The sequence below is a fragment of the Callospermophilus lateralis genome, chromosome 5, assembly GCF_048772815.1.
Source record: "Callospermophilus lateralis isolate mCalLat2 chromosome 5, mCalLat2.hap1, whole genome shotgun sequence".
In the NCBI taxonomy this organism is placed as follows: Eukaryota; Metazoa; Chordata; class Mammalia; order Rodentia; family Sciuridae; genus Callospermophilus; species Callospermophilus lateralis.
This window is the reverse complement of record NC_135309.1, coordinates 63,353,775-63,370,675: the sequence shown is the minus strand read 5'-3', so window position 1 is coordinate 63,370,675 and position 16,901 is coordinate 63,353,775. Positions and strand designations below refer to the sequence as shown.

Genomic DNA, 16,901 nt, shown 5'->3' with positions numbered 1-16,901 from the left:
ATATTTTTCTTATTTGATGGGTGATTTTTATTTACAAAATCTCCTTCCACTGACAAGCCTCAGTGAGTTAACACTACTTTAATCACTTTTATTCCACTCAAAATAAAATTAACATTGCTTCAGGCATACTCTTTAATTTGTTATACTTTATTATTTTTTAGTTTTTGAAAGTATTATCCCCAAACTTAGGTACTTTTTAATTTGTAAGGAATGAATAATGACTCTCCATCTAATAATCAACATACCACTCTGCCCCTCAAATTTCATAGAATGTAACTAAATTCAAAACTTGAACAGGAATGGAATGATAACATTATTCTGATACAATTTTTCTATTTCTTTCGTACTGAATAAAACCCCAAACCAAAATCAATACAAAACACCAACCCCAAATACTCACACAGCAACCAGTTGGATTTTGAATTTGATAGATGTTGGATTAAATTCCGGCTTGCTCAAATTATGTTCACATTTCTAGAAAGAAATATATCAGAGAAAAACAAGAATATACTTTGCTGATCCATAGAGCTGATAAATTCAGAAGGATGGCATTTAATAAGAATTTTCTTTTATCCTGCTGTAAGGCTATGGTTTGAAATACAGTGTATTCTATTGCTAACTGAAAATTATAAAAGACAAGTGATCACACTATCAAATACTATTATACCTTTATATGACTTAAAAACTACTGAAATCACTCATACATAGCAAGTAGTATTTACTGTATATGCTGAAAAATGTGGATTAAATGGATTTAAACATCACATAAACTTATAACATGGGTGTAAGTACTTTTAATGTTCCCACTTTACAGATGATTAAAATGGGACACAAGAAGCATAAATAACCTGTACAACCTCACAGAGCCAATTAGAGTGGAAAGTAAAATTTAAATCCAAGTAGCATAATTCCAGTAGTATAATCCCATGCTTCAAAATACCACAATGATTATTTACCACTTTTGTTGTCTTTTTTGGGCACTCTTTACTATCTCCTTAAAAAAAAGGGTATTATATAAAACTGGTTCAATTTTTAAAAAAAGTTTATTTATTCTAATTAGGTATACATGACAGCAGATTGTAACTCGATTCATTATACACAAAATGGAGCACAACTTTTCATTTCTCTGGTTATATGTTGTGGAGTGACACCATATGTGCAGTCATAAATGCACCTAGGGTAATGATGTCTAAATTTTTGTTTTTTTTTACCTGTACAAAAAAGGTATCCAGTGTAAAGATTACCCATTACCTGTATCCTCCCTTGTTCCTTGCTCCAGAGCCAAACTAAATCTACATAAGCCTATACACATAAAGACATAAGATCTTTCTTTCTTTACAATAATACAAAAAGGAACATTTTATACATTCTTTTGCCTTCTGCTTTTTTTCACTTAATCTAGCTTGGTATTAATTGCATTCCAGCATACAAAGAAAAGCCTTTCAGTCCCACTCTAACAATTTTTGTTAATTTATTTAACCAGACATGATTTGATGGATATATAGTATATTTCCACTATTTTGCTATACAGGTAAAGCAGCAATGAGTATTCTTATACTTCAATTACTTTCCAATGTATACACATATCTATACGATAATTTCCTGAAACCAGATCAATGGGTGTATGCATTTATTAATAGATACTGCCAAACTGCTAGCTTTTGATAATCAGATAATTATGAAGTGGTGTCTTACAGTAGTTTTAATGTACATTTCTCTAATTACTGTGTAAGTTTGAATATTTTTCAGGTTTACTGGCTATTAGGATTTCTTGGCTATGATTTATATGTTACTATCTACTTGTTATTTTTTATATTGGACTATCTTTTCTTTGCTGATTTGCTAAAGTTCATTATATATTCTGGGTACTAATTATTAATTATATACTTTATAAATTACTCTTCTCAGTCTGTGGCCTTTTGTATAATAGGTTTTCTTTGGGATGGGAGCACAAATTTACTTTTAATGTGGTTGAATATACAGCTTTTTACTTTATAGTAAAAAATTTAAAAAAATAATTTTTTTAGTTGTAGATTAACACAATATCTTTATTTTAATTATTTTTATGTGATGTTGAGGATCGAACCCAGTGCCCCACACGTGCGAGGCAAGCATTCTACCACTGAGCCACAACCCCAGCCCCTATAATAAAAGATTTTTAACTTAAAAATTACTCTATAGTAGAAAGTTACATATTTGACGTTTTGGTCTTATTTATGGAACACTCTCCTACCTATATTTTCTTCTTAGAGGTTTTATGCTTCACATTTGCTTGAAATGTTCCTGAAATTGACTTTCATGTCAAGGTATGAACTCAATTTTTTTTCATATACTCATTTAACTTGACAAAATTTAATCATCTTATTCTTTTTCCCAATGACCTGCAACACCATATTTTATAAATATCAAATTCTCTCACATGCATAGTTCTGTTTCTACTTTTTCTATTCTGTTCTGATAGGGTATTACATATATATCTACGTATGTGTGTGTGTATATACACATACATATAAGTATGTATATATATGTGTATACACACATATGTGTGTGTATATACACATACATATAAGTATGTATATATATGTGTATACACACATATGTGTGTGTGTGTGTGTATATATATATATATATATATATATATAAAATGTATACATATAATATACACACAAAGTTTTCTTTTTTCATGTTTGTACATATCTTTAGTTTTTCTCCCTTCTTATATAAAGCCATGTATCTTCCATGTACCCTTTCTCTACTTAAAATATGTCCCATATTAATACATTATTTTTAATAAATTTATAGCATACATTGGGTGTATATACTGTAACTCTGCTTATTTTGGTTGATTCTTGTGGAAGTGCAGGGTAGAATACTAGAAGTGAGGCTGATGGGACAAAAGGTTAACTGCTTATTTACATTTGATAGATATTGGTATATTAATGCTATAATATATAACCGACAATATCTATTAATTTAATTTACTATTATTTTTACTCTCTTTTAAGGAAGTGACTTTTGATTTTGTTTCTTGTTTGCATTTTATATTGTTTTCTTAACTCATTAATATAGTATCTGTTCATCTTTCTGGTTCCTTTAGATTTACTTTGCTATTGTAACTTCTTGAAATGGATGCTAAGAAAGGGATCTTTTAACTTTTTTAATATACACACATACCCTTACCTACATCTGTATCTCTACACACAGGTACACATACCTATAAATTTCTAAGCTTTGTTCTACAGGACTTACTGATTTCTAACTTAATTATATTATGATTAAATTCATGTAATTCAACAATATTATTTTCTGAAAAATGTTGAGACTTACTTTACAATCCAGTATATAGTCATTTTTTATAAGTGTTCTGTGTTTATTTAAAATCAATGTACATATTCTGCAGATATTAGGTAAATGCTTTATATATGCTCATTTGGTCAGGATTATAAAATTGTCCAAAGATTCCATATTCCTTAATGATTTTTTATGTTTGTTCTCAGTTACTGATTATTTATGTCTATTTATGTAATTTTCTCAAACGTTACTTTATGTATTTTGAGTTTTATTTTATTTGGTACATACAAATGTAGTCTCTTGGGTGGGGCTGGGGCTCAGCAGTAGAGCACTCGCCTAACATGTGTGAGGCCCTGGGTTTGAACCTCAGCACCACATATAAATAAATAAAACAAAGGTATTGTGTCCACTTACAACTAAAAAAAAAAAAGTAGTCTCTTAGTTTCTTAGTGAGCTAAATATTTTTTTTAATAAATTATTCTTTTATAAAAGTCTATAAAATATCTTTTTCCATATATCTATAACTTCAACTTTTCTGAATTCTCCATGTTTGTGTTTCTTGTAATCAGCATAAAGATGAGTTGTTTCAATTTGTTCATTTTATTAGTGTGGTAATCTTTATCTTTTAATGGAAGCATTCAGTTTATTAGTATTAAATGAAAATAGTAAAATATCTGGTTTTTAATCTAACTACATGCTTTCTAACTGAACCACCAAGTTATAGGTTACTTTGCCTCTTATTTTCTTTAAAAAAAGGTTCTTCATTATCACAAATTCTTAGGTCCTTATCATCTAACTTCAACCATCACTACTTTGATACTCAATCTTGCTGCTTCTATTCTTTCATCTTACTCCTTATCCTTAATAGCTTTGCTTTGTGATGTCAGACATCATGACATTTGATCCATAAATATTTCAGTATCTCCCAAAGATAAAGTTATTTTTAAAAATAGCAATACTATTATTGTCTCTAAAACAAACCAAACCAAACCAAAAAAAAGCAACAATTTTTTTTTTTGGGGGGGGTACTGGGGATTGACCCAGGGGCACTTTACCACTAAGTGACATCCCCAGTCCATTTATATCTTAATTTTGAGACAGGGTCTTGCTAAGTTACTGAGGCTAGCCTTGAACTTTGATTCTTCTGCCTTAGCCTCCTGAGTTGCTTAAATAACAGATATGCACCATCACATCCAGTAAAAAAAGAACAATTCTTTAATAACATCAAAAACTCTGTCAGTGTTTAAATTTCTCCAAAGATTTGATACATTCTTTTTCATTTTTTCCTCTTTCCCTTCCTCTCAAGATCCCTTTTTTTCTCTTAATTTAAATCAGGATCTACATAAAGTCTGTACAGTTTTTTTGGTTGCTCTTAATCAACAGCTGCATTATTTGGTAACATTAGCTCAGTATCCATATGTGGTTATTTAAATGAGCAAAAGATTTAATGTCTTAGTTGCACTATCACATTTCAAGTGCTCAGTCCATATGTGACTAGTGGATACCATGCTGAACTGTACAGATTCAGATGTTGTTTGTCCTATAGATTTCTAGAGCCTGAATTTTGCTCATTTTTCTTATTTTTTGCTCTCTTTTAAATTTCTTATTTTGTATTAGTGTTTTCCCCCATCTCTACCAGCCTAAAAGCTATACACTCTTTCAGGGATTAGCACTGTGCATTAAACCTTCAGATATTTCAGACTCCACATTTGTAAAGTAGGATAACAACAGTATTTACCTCCATAGGATTGTGAGGTTTGAGTTTATATTGAAAGCAGATCAACTGAAATATATTGAAATAATGACTGGGTTCCTGATATATTCTCTGTTTTCTGTATTTACCACATTGGTCAGATACCAATTCTATTTATTTCTGCTTTTCTCTTGTACAAATGCCAACTCTACAGAAAAGAATACTTACTCGGCAGCGCAGGGACCGTTTGATCAGAAGATGTTTGTGACGAGGATAGAGTTGTGAAGCACAAATTGGTTGGAAGTCAGGCTGTAAGAGGCGCTGCTGAAGGGTAGTTACTATAGTGAAAGGCAGAAACTAAGTTTAGTGACTTTAAAAATGTTTAGTTTAGTGACTTTCAAAATCTGACTTATGTAGTCAGTAGTTACACGGAGCAATACTACCATTATAGATAGTGTTGTTCAAAAAACTACAATTCAGAAACTTGATAGACATTTTATAGTTCTTCAAATGATTACATCTATTTTATTTTCTATGTATAATTTTACCACTAACAACTAGTCCATTAAACATCTCAGTCACCAGGCAAATAAATAACAAAAAGTAAGTATGTGTATAATAGAAACAGTGTAAAATTACCCTCTGTTAAATTTACTGGTCTTGTGTAATAGTCTTCAGGTAAAGGTTCCACTTCATCCACAGCTTGAGCTGGCTCAATCTTTATCTCTTTCTGGTCCTCTCCTTCTTTAAGGCTAAAAGATAAGAGATTAATTTCCCAAGGATCCATATGATCATCCTCCGAGTTGTACCAATATTTGACATATTCTTCTATTGTAGAATATTCATTAGTTTTGATCTTTTCTTTTTTTGGTACTGGGCATTGAATCCAGGGTACTTAACCATTGAGCCACATCTCCAGCCCTTTTTATATTTTATTTAGATACAGCATTTTGCTGAATTGCTTATGGCCTCACGAAGTTGCTGAGACTGGCTTTAAACTCATGATCCACCTACCTCAGCCTCTTGAGCCGCTGGAATTACAGGCCTGTGCCACCACATCTGGTTTTTTTTTTTTTTTTCTAAGTATGAAAATCTCTTTCCCCATTGACATATATCCTTTTTCTCTTTTGGGGGGCACACCTGCAGTGGCTCAGGGGACTGAGACAGGAGGATCACAAGTTCAAAACCAGCCTCAGTAATGTGATATACTAAGCAACCCAGTGAGACCCTGTCTCTAAATAAAATACAAAATAGGGCTAGGAATGTGGTGCAGTGGTTGAGTACTCCTGAGTTCAATCCCTGGTACCCCCCATGGCCTGGCAAAAAAAAAAAAAAAAAAGTTCCTTAAATATTAATTTTGATACCTGCTTTTCTTTTCAAAATCTAATGTTCAAACTTACGAAAGTCCAGCAAGGGTACTGATGGATGCACCAGCTCGGGGTCGCTGAAGCCTGGTTCCAAGACCATATTTATCCTAAACAAAATTCAAAAATCCCTATTAGAAAATCCATTTATACATTGTATTCACTGAAACAAAGAATTTGGGGTGGGATAGCATGAGAAGCTTCGGGAAATAAGCAAACACAAAACAAAACAAAACAAAACCCAAAAACTAATTTAAAAGCTGCTTTTAAAGATGGTGGTTTGTAAACCCACACCATTATTCTATTCCTAAAATAATAAAAGCACCAAAATGGAGACTGAAACTACATTAATACCAGTAAAAGTGAATTAAATGTGAGTTTTTGCTATTAAGCTAAAAAATCTAAGCTGTGGCTCAGGCAAGAACTATGTGGAGTGTCTAAGACAGGTGATGAATTTCGTCCTGGAACACCAGTGACCATCTGCTAACTTCTTCAGGGTTAGCAAGAATTATAAAAGAGAACTTACCACTACATGAATAGTATGTTGCTGTAGAGCCCCCAAATAGCAGCAGGTTGCAACAGAGACAAAAAAATGCAGCATAAGATAGAAGCAAACTCATACAGCAGGCAGGTATATGGGAAAGTTGGAAGGATAATGCATTTAATTTAAATTCCTCTCCTAAATATATAGTACCGCATGTGCTGATTATACCTTTGGACTTGAAAAAAATCTGGTTGCTTTGCAAATATCAGTGTTTTATTAAATTCCAATCTAAATATTTTCATATGAACCTTACCAATCTTTAGGGTTATAATGGCTTAACTCATTCTCATGTCTATACAGTATGACAAGTTAGTTCATCCTGCCAGCTCTCATTATGTCAAGTGTAAAATGGGGATACATTATCTGTCCCACAAGATTGTCGTGAGGATTAAATAAAATAATACAAACAGAGTGCTAAGCATGTGCTTGACACATCATTGACATTCAATAATACAAACAAAGTGCTTAGCACAGTGCTTGACACATCACTGACATTCAATAAATGTTCTTTATTGAATGTCAATCTGTTGGATCTCAAGCAAGCACAAAGAAACCAAATTGTTCCATAAAAGCAAATAAAACTTGGGGGACAACAACAAAAACTCAAAACTTTCATCTCTTGCTTCTACCTACTAGTATAAAAACTGATTAAAGAATAACTTCCATAAATAATTCCTATAAAAAATTGCATGTGTATCTATTACTATTTAACCACTCAAATGCACTGTGTAAAAGTCAGTGTTTCTGATTTTGGAGAAATATGGGAAGGTATCAAAAAATAAATAAATAAATAAATAAAATAACTAGAGTTGGGAAACTACTACTACCAGGGTGTCAAAGGTAGGCTATACGGGTAATCTCAATAAAATCTACCACTTGCCCACCTTCTTCTTCTCAGACTTTCTCGAATACACAAAAGTTGCAAGTTGAGTTAGGCGGTGCCTATAAAATTAAATAGTAGCCTTTTGAGGGGAAATATTCAAAAGATAGAAATAATGGTGAAAAAAACACAAATGTCCTTTGGGCTCAAGCGTCTGCTACCCAACACTCAGGAATATAGGACAATGGCCACTTTTTGAAATGTTATGTCCCACAAGTTTTGCAATGTCCATTTTTTTGGTACCAAATCCTCACCGAAAAAGCCAGAGGCATATAGTTTCTACGTCGTGCCAATTTCTTGCGATCTCGCTCAACCTTCTCTTTCTGAGCAAGCTGCTGGTAATATTCAATCAATTTGTTCATCTGTAATAAATCAAAGGCTTAGTATTTGTTTTGCAAAAAAAGCTAACAGGAAACATACAAAATAGATAAACCACATTGACTAGTTACATAATCAGTATAGAGAAGACAAATTAGTTAAGATGGGCAAGTATGTGCTTTTTCTTTAAAGAGAATTTCTTCACTACATGATCTGCTTTTAGAATCGAAATGAAACCTTCAAGTTCAACCACAGAAAGAAATGGGCAATAAAAAGACTTGAAAATTTCAGGTTCTTTTTTTCATTGTTGTTTTATTTTACTGCTTATTTCTTCTTCCAATTGCTCCTATTTTTTTCTGCATGAATCATTTATTTCCAAGAATAAGACATTTCATATTCTATCTTATACTCTTCCATCATACTCTTTTACTTTTAAAGTATTTTAATCATAAAGCAGCATACATTATTTACAAACAGTTCAAATAATATATAAACATAAATAAACCATAAAACTTCTCTTTCATCTCTGTGTGCCTAAGTAGACATCTTTACTCAGTTATCCACTACTATCAGTTTAGATATCATTCTCATACACTAGAGACATAGCACATTATATTTTGCATAATTTCAAAACACCTGTGTATAGACATACAACTTGAATTTCCATGTAAAATGGAATGAAAATTATAACATTCTTTTTCACTGCAAATATCCTGAACTTTCTATCCAGTACAAATACATTGGGTTCATCTTTCTATCCAGTGCAAATAGATCAATGTCATTTTTTTAAAAAGGTTGTAACTTATTAGAAAGAGATACCCTACAAGGTATTTAACCAATTCCTACAACTGAATCAACTAGACTTATGGTGCCCATGACTGTACTCTGAATTCAGCAGTAACTACTTTTTAGGAACACTAATCTGATCCTGTTATCTCCTCCAGGCTTAAAAGCACTTAATAGTTTCTCAAACTCCTTAATTTGGTCCACATGTATGTCCTGCATGGTTAGACCCTAAATTCCTCTTTGTTGTGACTATGCTCCACTCTAGTGACACTCCCTTTCTTACCTACCATATGTTTTGCTTCCTTCACTTACAAGATCTTTGCATATGTTGTTTCCCTGCCTTACATTCTTTCCCCTCTGTGCCTGTTCTCCTCAATTCTCAGTGGATGTCCCTTACCCCTTCACATGTTCACATGGCACAATTTCTCTCCTTTACATTACTTACCATGGTTTTCTCTTTATCTGGGAATTATCGGAATGATTGATTTGACACCCCCCCCCCCATTAGACTTAATCTCTATGAAAGTAGGGACCATATATCCTATAATTCAATATAGTCTTTGGCATATATTCACTTTTTATGTCTGAAATGTGTGTGCGCGCGCGTATGCATACATGTAAGCATTTCTATAATTCATGCAAGAATTCAAGAAGTATATACAGCCAGGAGCTCAAGAAATCTATATCAACCTACACTAATATTATAATAGTACAAAAAAGAAAACCCATTTCCCCACACTTTGACCCAGGATATTTTCATATTTCTAATTTTTGCTGATATTATAGATGAATAATTACTGTTTAATTTGTACTGACAGGACACTTCATTTCTATAGCAGTTCTTTACCCTACTCATAGTGTTCTAATTCAAGAGGATTACAAAAAAAATCAGATATAATACACAGATCAAGTCACTACAAATTGCTAAAGGATGCTCAAGTCATGATCTTATAAGAAACCACTACTGAGACCAAAGGTATTTTCTAAATCAGTAGTGTTTCCAGTGGTTGAAATGTCTCCATGTTTATATTTCCAAAAATATTTGATAACAAATGAAACTTTAACTCACTGGTGGGTATGTGAAGAAAAGACAAAATGCTATCTTTCCTTTTTTGGACATATAACTCAAACACAGAACTAAAACTATATCTAGATGTTTCCGTTAACTTCTAAAAGAAGTGAGATTGTGATTTAATATCTTACAACGAGAAGCATTTTCTATTTGTAAAACATAACAAAATAGACATCATGGACTTCTAGGCATAGGTCATATGCACCGATAAAATGGAAGATGTTTAGTCTTTTATTCTATATTTTCTTATTTCATTTTTTTTTTGGTCATATGACCCTTTACTTACCCGTTGTGTGTGAGGATTTTCTGGTTCCTGCCAACCACCACTAGCTAGAAAATAAAGAAACATTAAATGAGACTTTCATTATTTGACCATTTTCATAAAAATAGGTCATTTGTAGGCCATAAAATGAAACTTAAAGACAAACTCCAAGAATTTCCTAGAAAGAATTCTATAAATTTTATAGACTAGCATGCTGAGAATAACATTTTTTTCTTTAGCTATAATGATGCTGATAATGCCCACCTCTTTCATTCCTACGCACAGCCTCCACAGTAGGCATTTGAAAAGTAATAAATTTCTTTCTATTCCCATAATAACCTAAGGAAGGGACTCTTATTACTAGTTTCATTTTTGCAGATAGAAAACTGAGGCTGATTGAATAACTTGCTTAAAGTCATATGGATAGTAAATGGTAGTCTTAGGCTTAAACTGAAGCAAGCAGCCTAACTCCAGAGACCCAGTTATTATCTGCATTATTATACAGATTCTATATTCTATTACTTTCAAGTTATAAAAAAATAGATTACTCAAGAGAATTGAAAATAAAATCATAATGAAAAATTTCAACTAATGATGCTAAAACAATTGAATAACCACATATAAAATAAAGAAAAAAGAATCTGAATGCTTACCTCACAACATGTATAAAACTTATCCTGAAAAGAACAAGAACTTTAACTCTCAGAGCTAAAACTAACATGTAGAAAGCACAGAAGTAAATCTTAGTGACAGTGGATAAAATTTTTTCAATAGGACACAGCAAAGTATAAAATAAAGAAAAAAAACCTGATAAACTAGACGTCACTGAATTTATAATCTTATGTTCTTCAATAGACAATGCTGAAAAAAATATAAAGGCACACTACAGATTGGGGAGCTTTAGAAGATATTTCTAAAATGCATATATGACAAAGAACTTATATCCAGAATATGCAACTCTTACAACACAACACAAAGACAAAAAGAAAAAAAAAAGATCTGTTAAAAAAATGAGCAAAAGTTCGATCCTCAGCACCACATACAAATATGTTGTGTCCGCCAAAAACTAAAAAATGAATATTAAAAAATTCTCTCTCTTAAAAAAAAAAAAGTTTGGAAATGAAAACTTGACTCAAAAGCCCTGTGACTACTAAAAGTCTATATTTAAAAAAAAATGAGCAAAAGATTTCTAACAAGTTCACTAAATATGCTAAATAGATAGCATATAAACACATAAAGAAAACATAAACTAAAGTCACAATGAAGAATCACTATTCAAGTACCAGAATGGTTAAAAACGAAGAAATCAAAAGCATCAAGGATTGTCAAAGAATTTAAACTCTCCTATTTTACTGATTAGGATCCAAAACTTCATAGACACTTTGTTAAATAGTTTGGCAGTTTCTAGTTAAAGTTAAGCTACACTTACCCCATGACCCAGCAATTCCACTTCTAGGTATTTTCTCAATTAAAAAAATAAAATAAAACATATACCTACACAAAGATTTGTAAGCAAATGTTCACAGCAGCTTTACTCATTTAAGCCCAAACTGCCAAACACCCACATTTATCAAATGAAGAATGGATAAACAATCTGTGTTATAGCCAAACAAGAGGAACAATAAAAAAGAAATCTTACGAAGCAAAAATATAGATGAACCTTAAAATATTATGCTGAAGTGAAAGACGCCAGATACAAAGGACTATGGACTACAAGACACCAATTATATAAGCTTCTAGGAAAGGTAAAATCATAGTGATAGAAAGCATATCAGCCAGGTGTGGTGGTGCATGCCTATAATCCCAGCGGCTCAGGGGCTGAGGCAGGAGAATGGTAAGTTCAAGGCAACCTCAGCTACTAAGTGAGGCCTTAAGCAACTTAGCAAGAGACCCTGTCTCAAAAAATAAAAACGGCTGGGTATGTGGTTCAGTGGTTAAGCACTCTTGGGTTTAATCTCCAGTAAGAAGGGGGGAAAAAAAAGAAAAGAAAGTATATCAGGGTAGTCAGGAACCAATGATGTGGAAAAGGAACTGATTAAAGGAACTAGAGGAAACAACTCTGGAGTGATGGAAATGGTGTGTGGTGGTGGTTATGACTACATTATGGTGGTGGTTATGACTACATATTTATTAAGCAGAACAGATTTCTACACTTAAAATTGGTAAGCTTCATTATATGTAATTATCTCAAGACTAAATAAAAATAAACTATAATGAAATATGATTTCACACCATAAGTTTGGAAAAATTGGTTTAAGTTTGCCCTAAATTGGTAAGAGCAACTCAGTGAGACTCTGTCTCTAAATGTAACACAAAAAAAGGATTGGGGATGTGGCTTAGTGGTCTAGTGCCCAAGTTCAATCCTTGGTACCAAAAAAAAAAAAAAAAAAGCAAAAACAAAAAAATTCCCCAAAACCTGGTATAGCATTTTGGAGAACAAAGGAAGTTTACATCTTCTGATGGGCAATTTTACTTCCAGTTATGGCAGAAAAATGCTTCTTTTTGTGTCTGAATAAACACATACATATTTTTCTAGCAGCACTGTTTTCAACAACAAAAAACTGCAATATCCTAAATGTTCATTGAAAACAACTGAATAAAGTACACTGTGGTAAGTCATGTGCAAATCAATCATGTAGGAGAAATAATGTTGAGGAAAAAATGTGGTAGCAGTACCTATACAGTATATTTCTCCTTGCTTAAAATTAAAAAATACTATTTGTTAGTGGCTACATACAGATTCAGAGAAGTATAAAGACAAGCATGGACACTAGCAAACACAGAATTCAGGATTGAGATTATTTCCTGGAGAGGAAGATGAGGCAGAGAGGAAGAGGAATAAAGTAGGGGAAAGATTACAAGAGTCTTAAAACTGCTTTGGTTATGTTTCATTTCCTAGGCTGGATAAGTATACAAATACTCTATATTTAAAAATAATCCCCCCCCCCCAACAAAAAGGACTTTTACATACCTTGCTGATGGTAGCATTTTACTCTTTTGCAAAAAATGGTTGAAATAACACCTTGTAGCACAATATTCGTATTTTAGAGGCTGTCTTACTCAAGGCAGTCATGAAAAATATTTTTAGAAGTCGGTACAGTGGTGCTTGCCTGTATTCTCAGTGGCTCAGGAGGCTAAGACAGGAGATCCCGAGTTCAAAGCTAGCCTCGGCAACTTAGCGAGGCCCTAAGCAACCTAGGGAGACTCTGTCTCAAAAATAAAAAGGGCTGGGGATGTGGTTCAGTGGTTAAGTAACCCTGGGTTTAATCCCTGGTCAAAAAAAAAAAAAAAAAATCCATATGTTTTAGCTACTTGCTTCTTCAGAACTAGTAATTTCTTCTAAATAGCAATTTGACAAGACTACTATATGATGTCATTATAAATTTTTCTCTGTACATTAAAGAGAAGTACTTAAAAATAATCAAATAAATAAAAGTGATTTCAGGGCTTCTTAGGCACCAATGACATCATGGAGGAAATGAAATTATCTATACTATTATTCAATTATCACTTCTAGATACCCCAGAAGAGATAGGTTTCTAGAAGTCATCATAAGTTTTAAGTTCTGAAATAAAAATTCTCCAATCCTTAATGGCTCATAATATAAAAGGCTAATATAAAACATTCACTTACAGAGTAACAAACTGAGACATCTATCTGGATTTCTGGGTGTTTCTCTTACTTGAAAACAAGAAAAATAGCTGGATCATATATCACAGACTATAAATGAATAACCAAAAATGTGGAACCAATATAAATAAATAATGAAAAGTCAGAAGGACAATGGGCAAAGATTATGAACAGCAACTCTCATAAATGGAAATAAAAATGTTCAATAAATATATCAAAGGTTCAAGTTCATTAATGCTCATGAAATGCAAATTAAAACTTCCTTCCTTTCTTTATTTTGTGTACTGAGGATTGAACTCAGGGGCACTTGACCACTGAGCCACATCCACAGCCCTATTTTGTATTTTATTTAGAGACAGGGTCTCTCTGAATTGCTTAGTGCCTCACTAAGTTGCTGAGGCTGGCTTTGAACTCGGGATCCTCCAGTCTCAGCCTCCTGAGCCGCTGGGATTACAGGCATGAAGCACCACGCCCCGCTAAAACTTCCTTTATTTGGCAAAAATTTTTAAATTTGGTTATATAAAGTGTTGGCTACAAAAAAAGAAAAATGGTTCTCCCATACATTTCCATCTTGGCAAACAGTTTGACAACATCTATAAAAGTTTTAAATTGCTTTTATCTCTTCTGCTTGGCAATTCCATATCCAAGTATCCATCCTGGAGTATCCAAACATGTTTAAAAAAAAAGACTCACACACATGGATGAATACAGAGCTGACAGTTGCATTTTATGAACTCATGTTCAAGTCCACTTCACTCACCTACAGATTTGTCTGCCATGCCCACATCTCTAGATGTCCAGCGACAAAATCCACAGGCCAAGTAATAGGCTTTCTTCATGGTAGTTTTGGCTGGGTCATCTGGGAGCTGTGTGGAGATGCTTGTTGCCCGGGTGGATAGTGTGTGCATGCAGCCAGGACAGTCAAAGCAGTTGGCACATCTGCAACGTGACAAACACAACCATTTGTTCATTCAACAAATATTTATCAAACTATATACCAGACACTGTTCTACATGTTAGGAATTCAACAGAGTACATGTTCAATTTGGAATAGCTCCCAAGAAAAAAGATAAAAAATTATTCCTGGGGCCTGTTTTCAACTTTAGTATTTTGAAAGAATTATATATTATTTTAAAAAATGTATGCAATTATTACCAAAGCTTTTGAAGAATTAGAACCTGATCCAATCCTGCTCCAGAGAGGAAATCACTGTTAACAGGTAGAATTCACTATTTCAAAATCTTTTTATGCTTAGCAGGTTACAAAGATTTCTAAGGGAAAGGCAACTGTCACAGCATAAGCCTTGAAAGGAGAGCCCAATTATATGATGGAAAACAGAGTCAACAGCTCAAAGAGTTGTGAAACTGGATTTAGAAAATAAGGGCTTGATTGCTGTGCCAGAGAGCTGAAACAGAAACCAAATAATGCCACTAAACTGCAAGGATTCAGAAACTGTATGCTTTCAGGGTTTTTTCTTCTCAGATGCTATTCTTCCTAGCCTCAGACAAGATTTTCCTTCTAGGAGTCCTGTGCCTTGCTTCTTTTAACCTTCCCACCACCTGAGATTACCAATACCTCTAGTCTTGTATCACTTCCATTATCTGCAACATTTTGCCATCTGTATATTATCCTTAGGTGAGTATAATAGTATCCACCTCACAGAGATCCTCTGAGTATGAAATGATAAAATTAACATTCGGGAAGCAAACAAAACAGCATCTGGTTATCAGGAGCTCTTTCTTGGGGCAGGAAAAATAAATAACACATCCACAAAGGTATAGAAGTATGACAGGTAGCAAAAGTACTTTCATGCCAAACTAAAAACTATCATCCAGTAGCAATGAGCAGGTCTAGCAGCCAGATCTTGGTTTCTAATACTATTCTCCAATAAAAGAAACCAAAGTTCCTTTGAGAAATGGCCAATTATAAGACAGACACAGAAAAATACATGAGACAAGCATGGAGTATTTTGTAGTACTAGTAATAAAGCACTCAAACTAATGAACAGAACACTTCCCCCTAACTACCAATTATAGGGGTATGTCGAAGGAATACAGAAGTAAACTGAAAGAGCTCCATGGCCAAAGCTGGAACAACATGGGCAAAATAAATAAACAAACAAACAAGCAAAAATATAAATAAAGCAGTACTGGATTACAATCCAAGGTATAAAATAAATATTCATGAGCTCAAAGTGAAATATGATTTACATGATAAATAAATAAATAGAGAAGAGATAAATCTTTCATGCAAAATAAATTTTAAATATTTTATGCAGAAAGCTTTCAAGAAGGGGGAAATTTCCCACTGAGTGTGGGCTATGATGTGATTTTTTTATTCAAAGGAGTAAAGAAAAGGAGGGGAAAAAAGACTAGCCTTACAATTGAGAAACCTGACAACACTAGCTCAGGCCAGGTAAGTGAGGTTAACATCCAGAGAGATAAATCATATGGACAGTTAATTCATCCTTGATCTGATGTGATGAGAGATGGCACTTTATCTCTGTGGTCCTCTTCCTTCCCTAAAACATATCCCTCAGTCTGGCGAGGAAAACATCACACAAATTTTAATTGAGGTACATTCTATAAAGTTCTTCTCCAGTACTCCTCAAAATTCCTAATGTCATCAGATTTAAAGTCTAAAAAACTGTCACAGTCAAGAGAAGCCCAAGGATATATGACTAATATAATGTGGTTTCCTAACAACAGGGGAGACTGGGTTGGAGGTGACAAAGAATTCTCTGTACTATCTTTACAATAATTCTTAAATCTGCAACTGTTCTAAAATAGAAAGTTTATTTAAAAAAAATCAAAGGGCATTTGATCTGAGGCAGTGATGAAATAAAGAGCAATTAAAAAAAAGAAAGTAATTCCATGTGCTTCCTTACCAGTTATTTAAAAATAGTTGAGGAAAACAGAAAAACTGATTATGTTCTTACCTATTTTTTTTTAGTTTGGCTTCAGCTGATGGCATATTTTCTAAGCAACTGGGACAATAATGGGAGTCCACCTAAGAGCAAATAAGAAATAATTAAAAAACAAAAACAAAAACAGAGAAGCTC

At 33.1% G+C, this 16,901-nt stretch overlaps 1 protein-coding gene across 1 annotated transcript in view; it reads right to left on the bottom strand.

Moving 5' to 3' along the window:
- Positions 1–16,901, bottom strand: part of Dctn4 (dynactin subunit 4) — a 32,700-nt gene that overhangs the window by 12,774 nt on the left and 3,025 nt on the right. Inside the window, exons 2-9 of the mRNA XM_076856697.2 lie at positions 16,779–16,849; positions 14,601–14,779; positions 10,235–10,278; positions 8,027–8,134; positions 6,385–6,458; positions 5,624–5,736; positions 5,213–5,322; positions 401–474 (exon numbers count right to left, since the gene is read on the bottom strand). Of these exons, the coding sequence (XP_076712812.1) occupies positions 401–474; positions 5,213–5,322; positions 5,624–5,736; positions 6,385–6,458; positions 8,027–8,134; positions 10,235–10,278; positions 14,601–14,779; positions 16,779–16,849 (773 nt within the window). The remainder of the gene's footprint in view (positions 1–400; positions 475–5,212; positions 5,323–5,623; positions 5,737–6,384; positions 6,459–8,026; positions 8,135–10,234; positions 10,279–14,600; positions 14,780–16,778; positions 16,850–16,901) is intronic.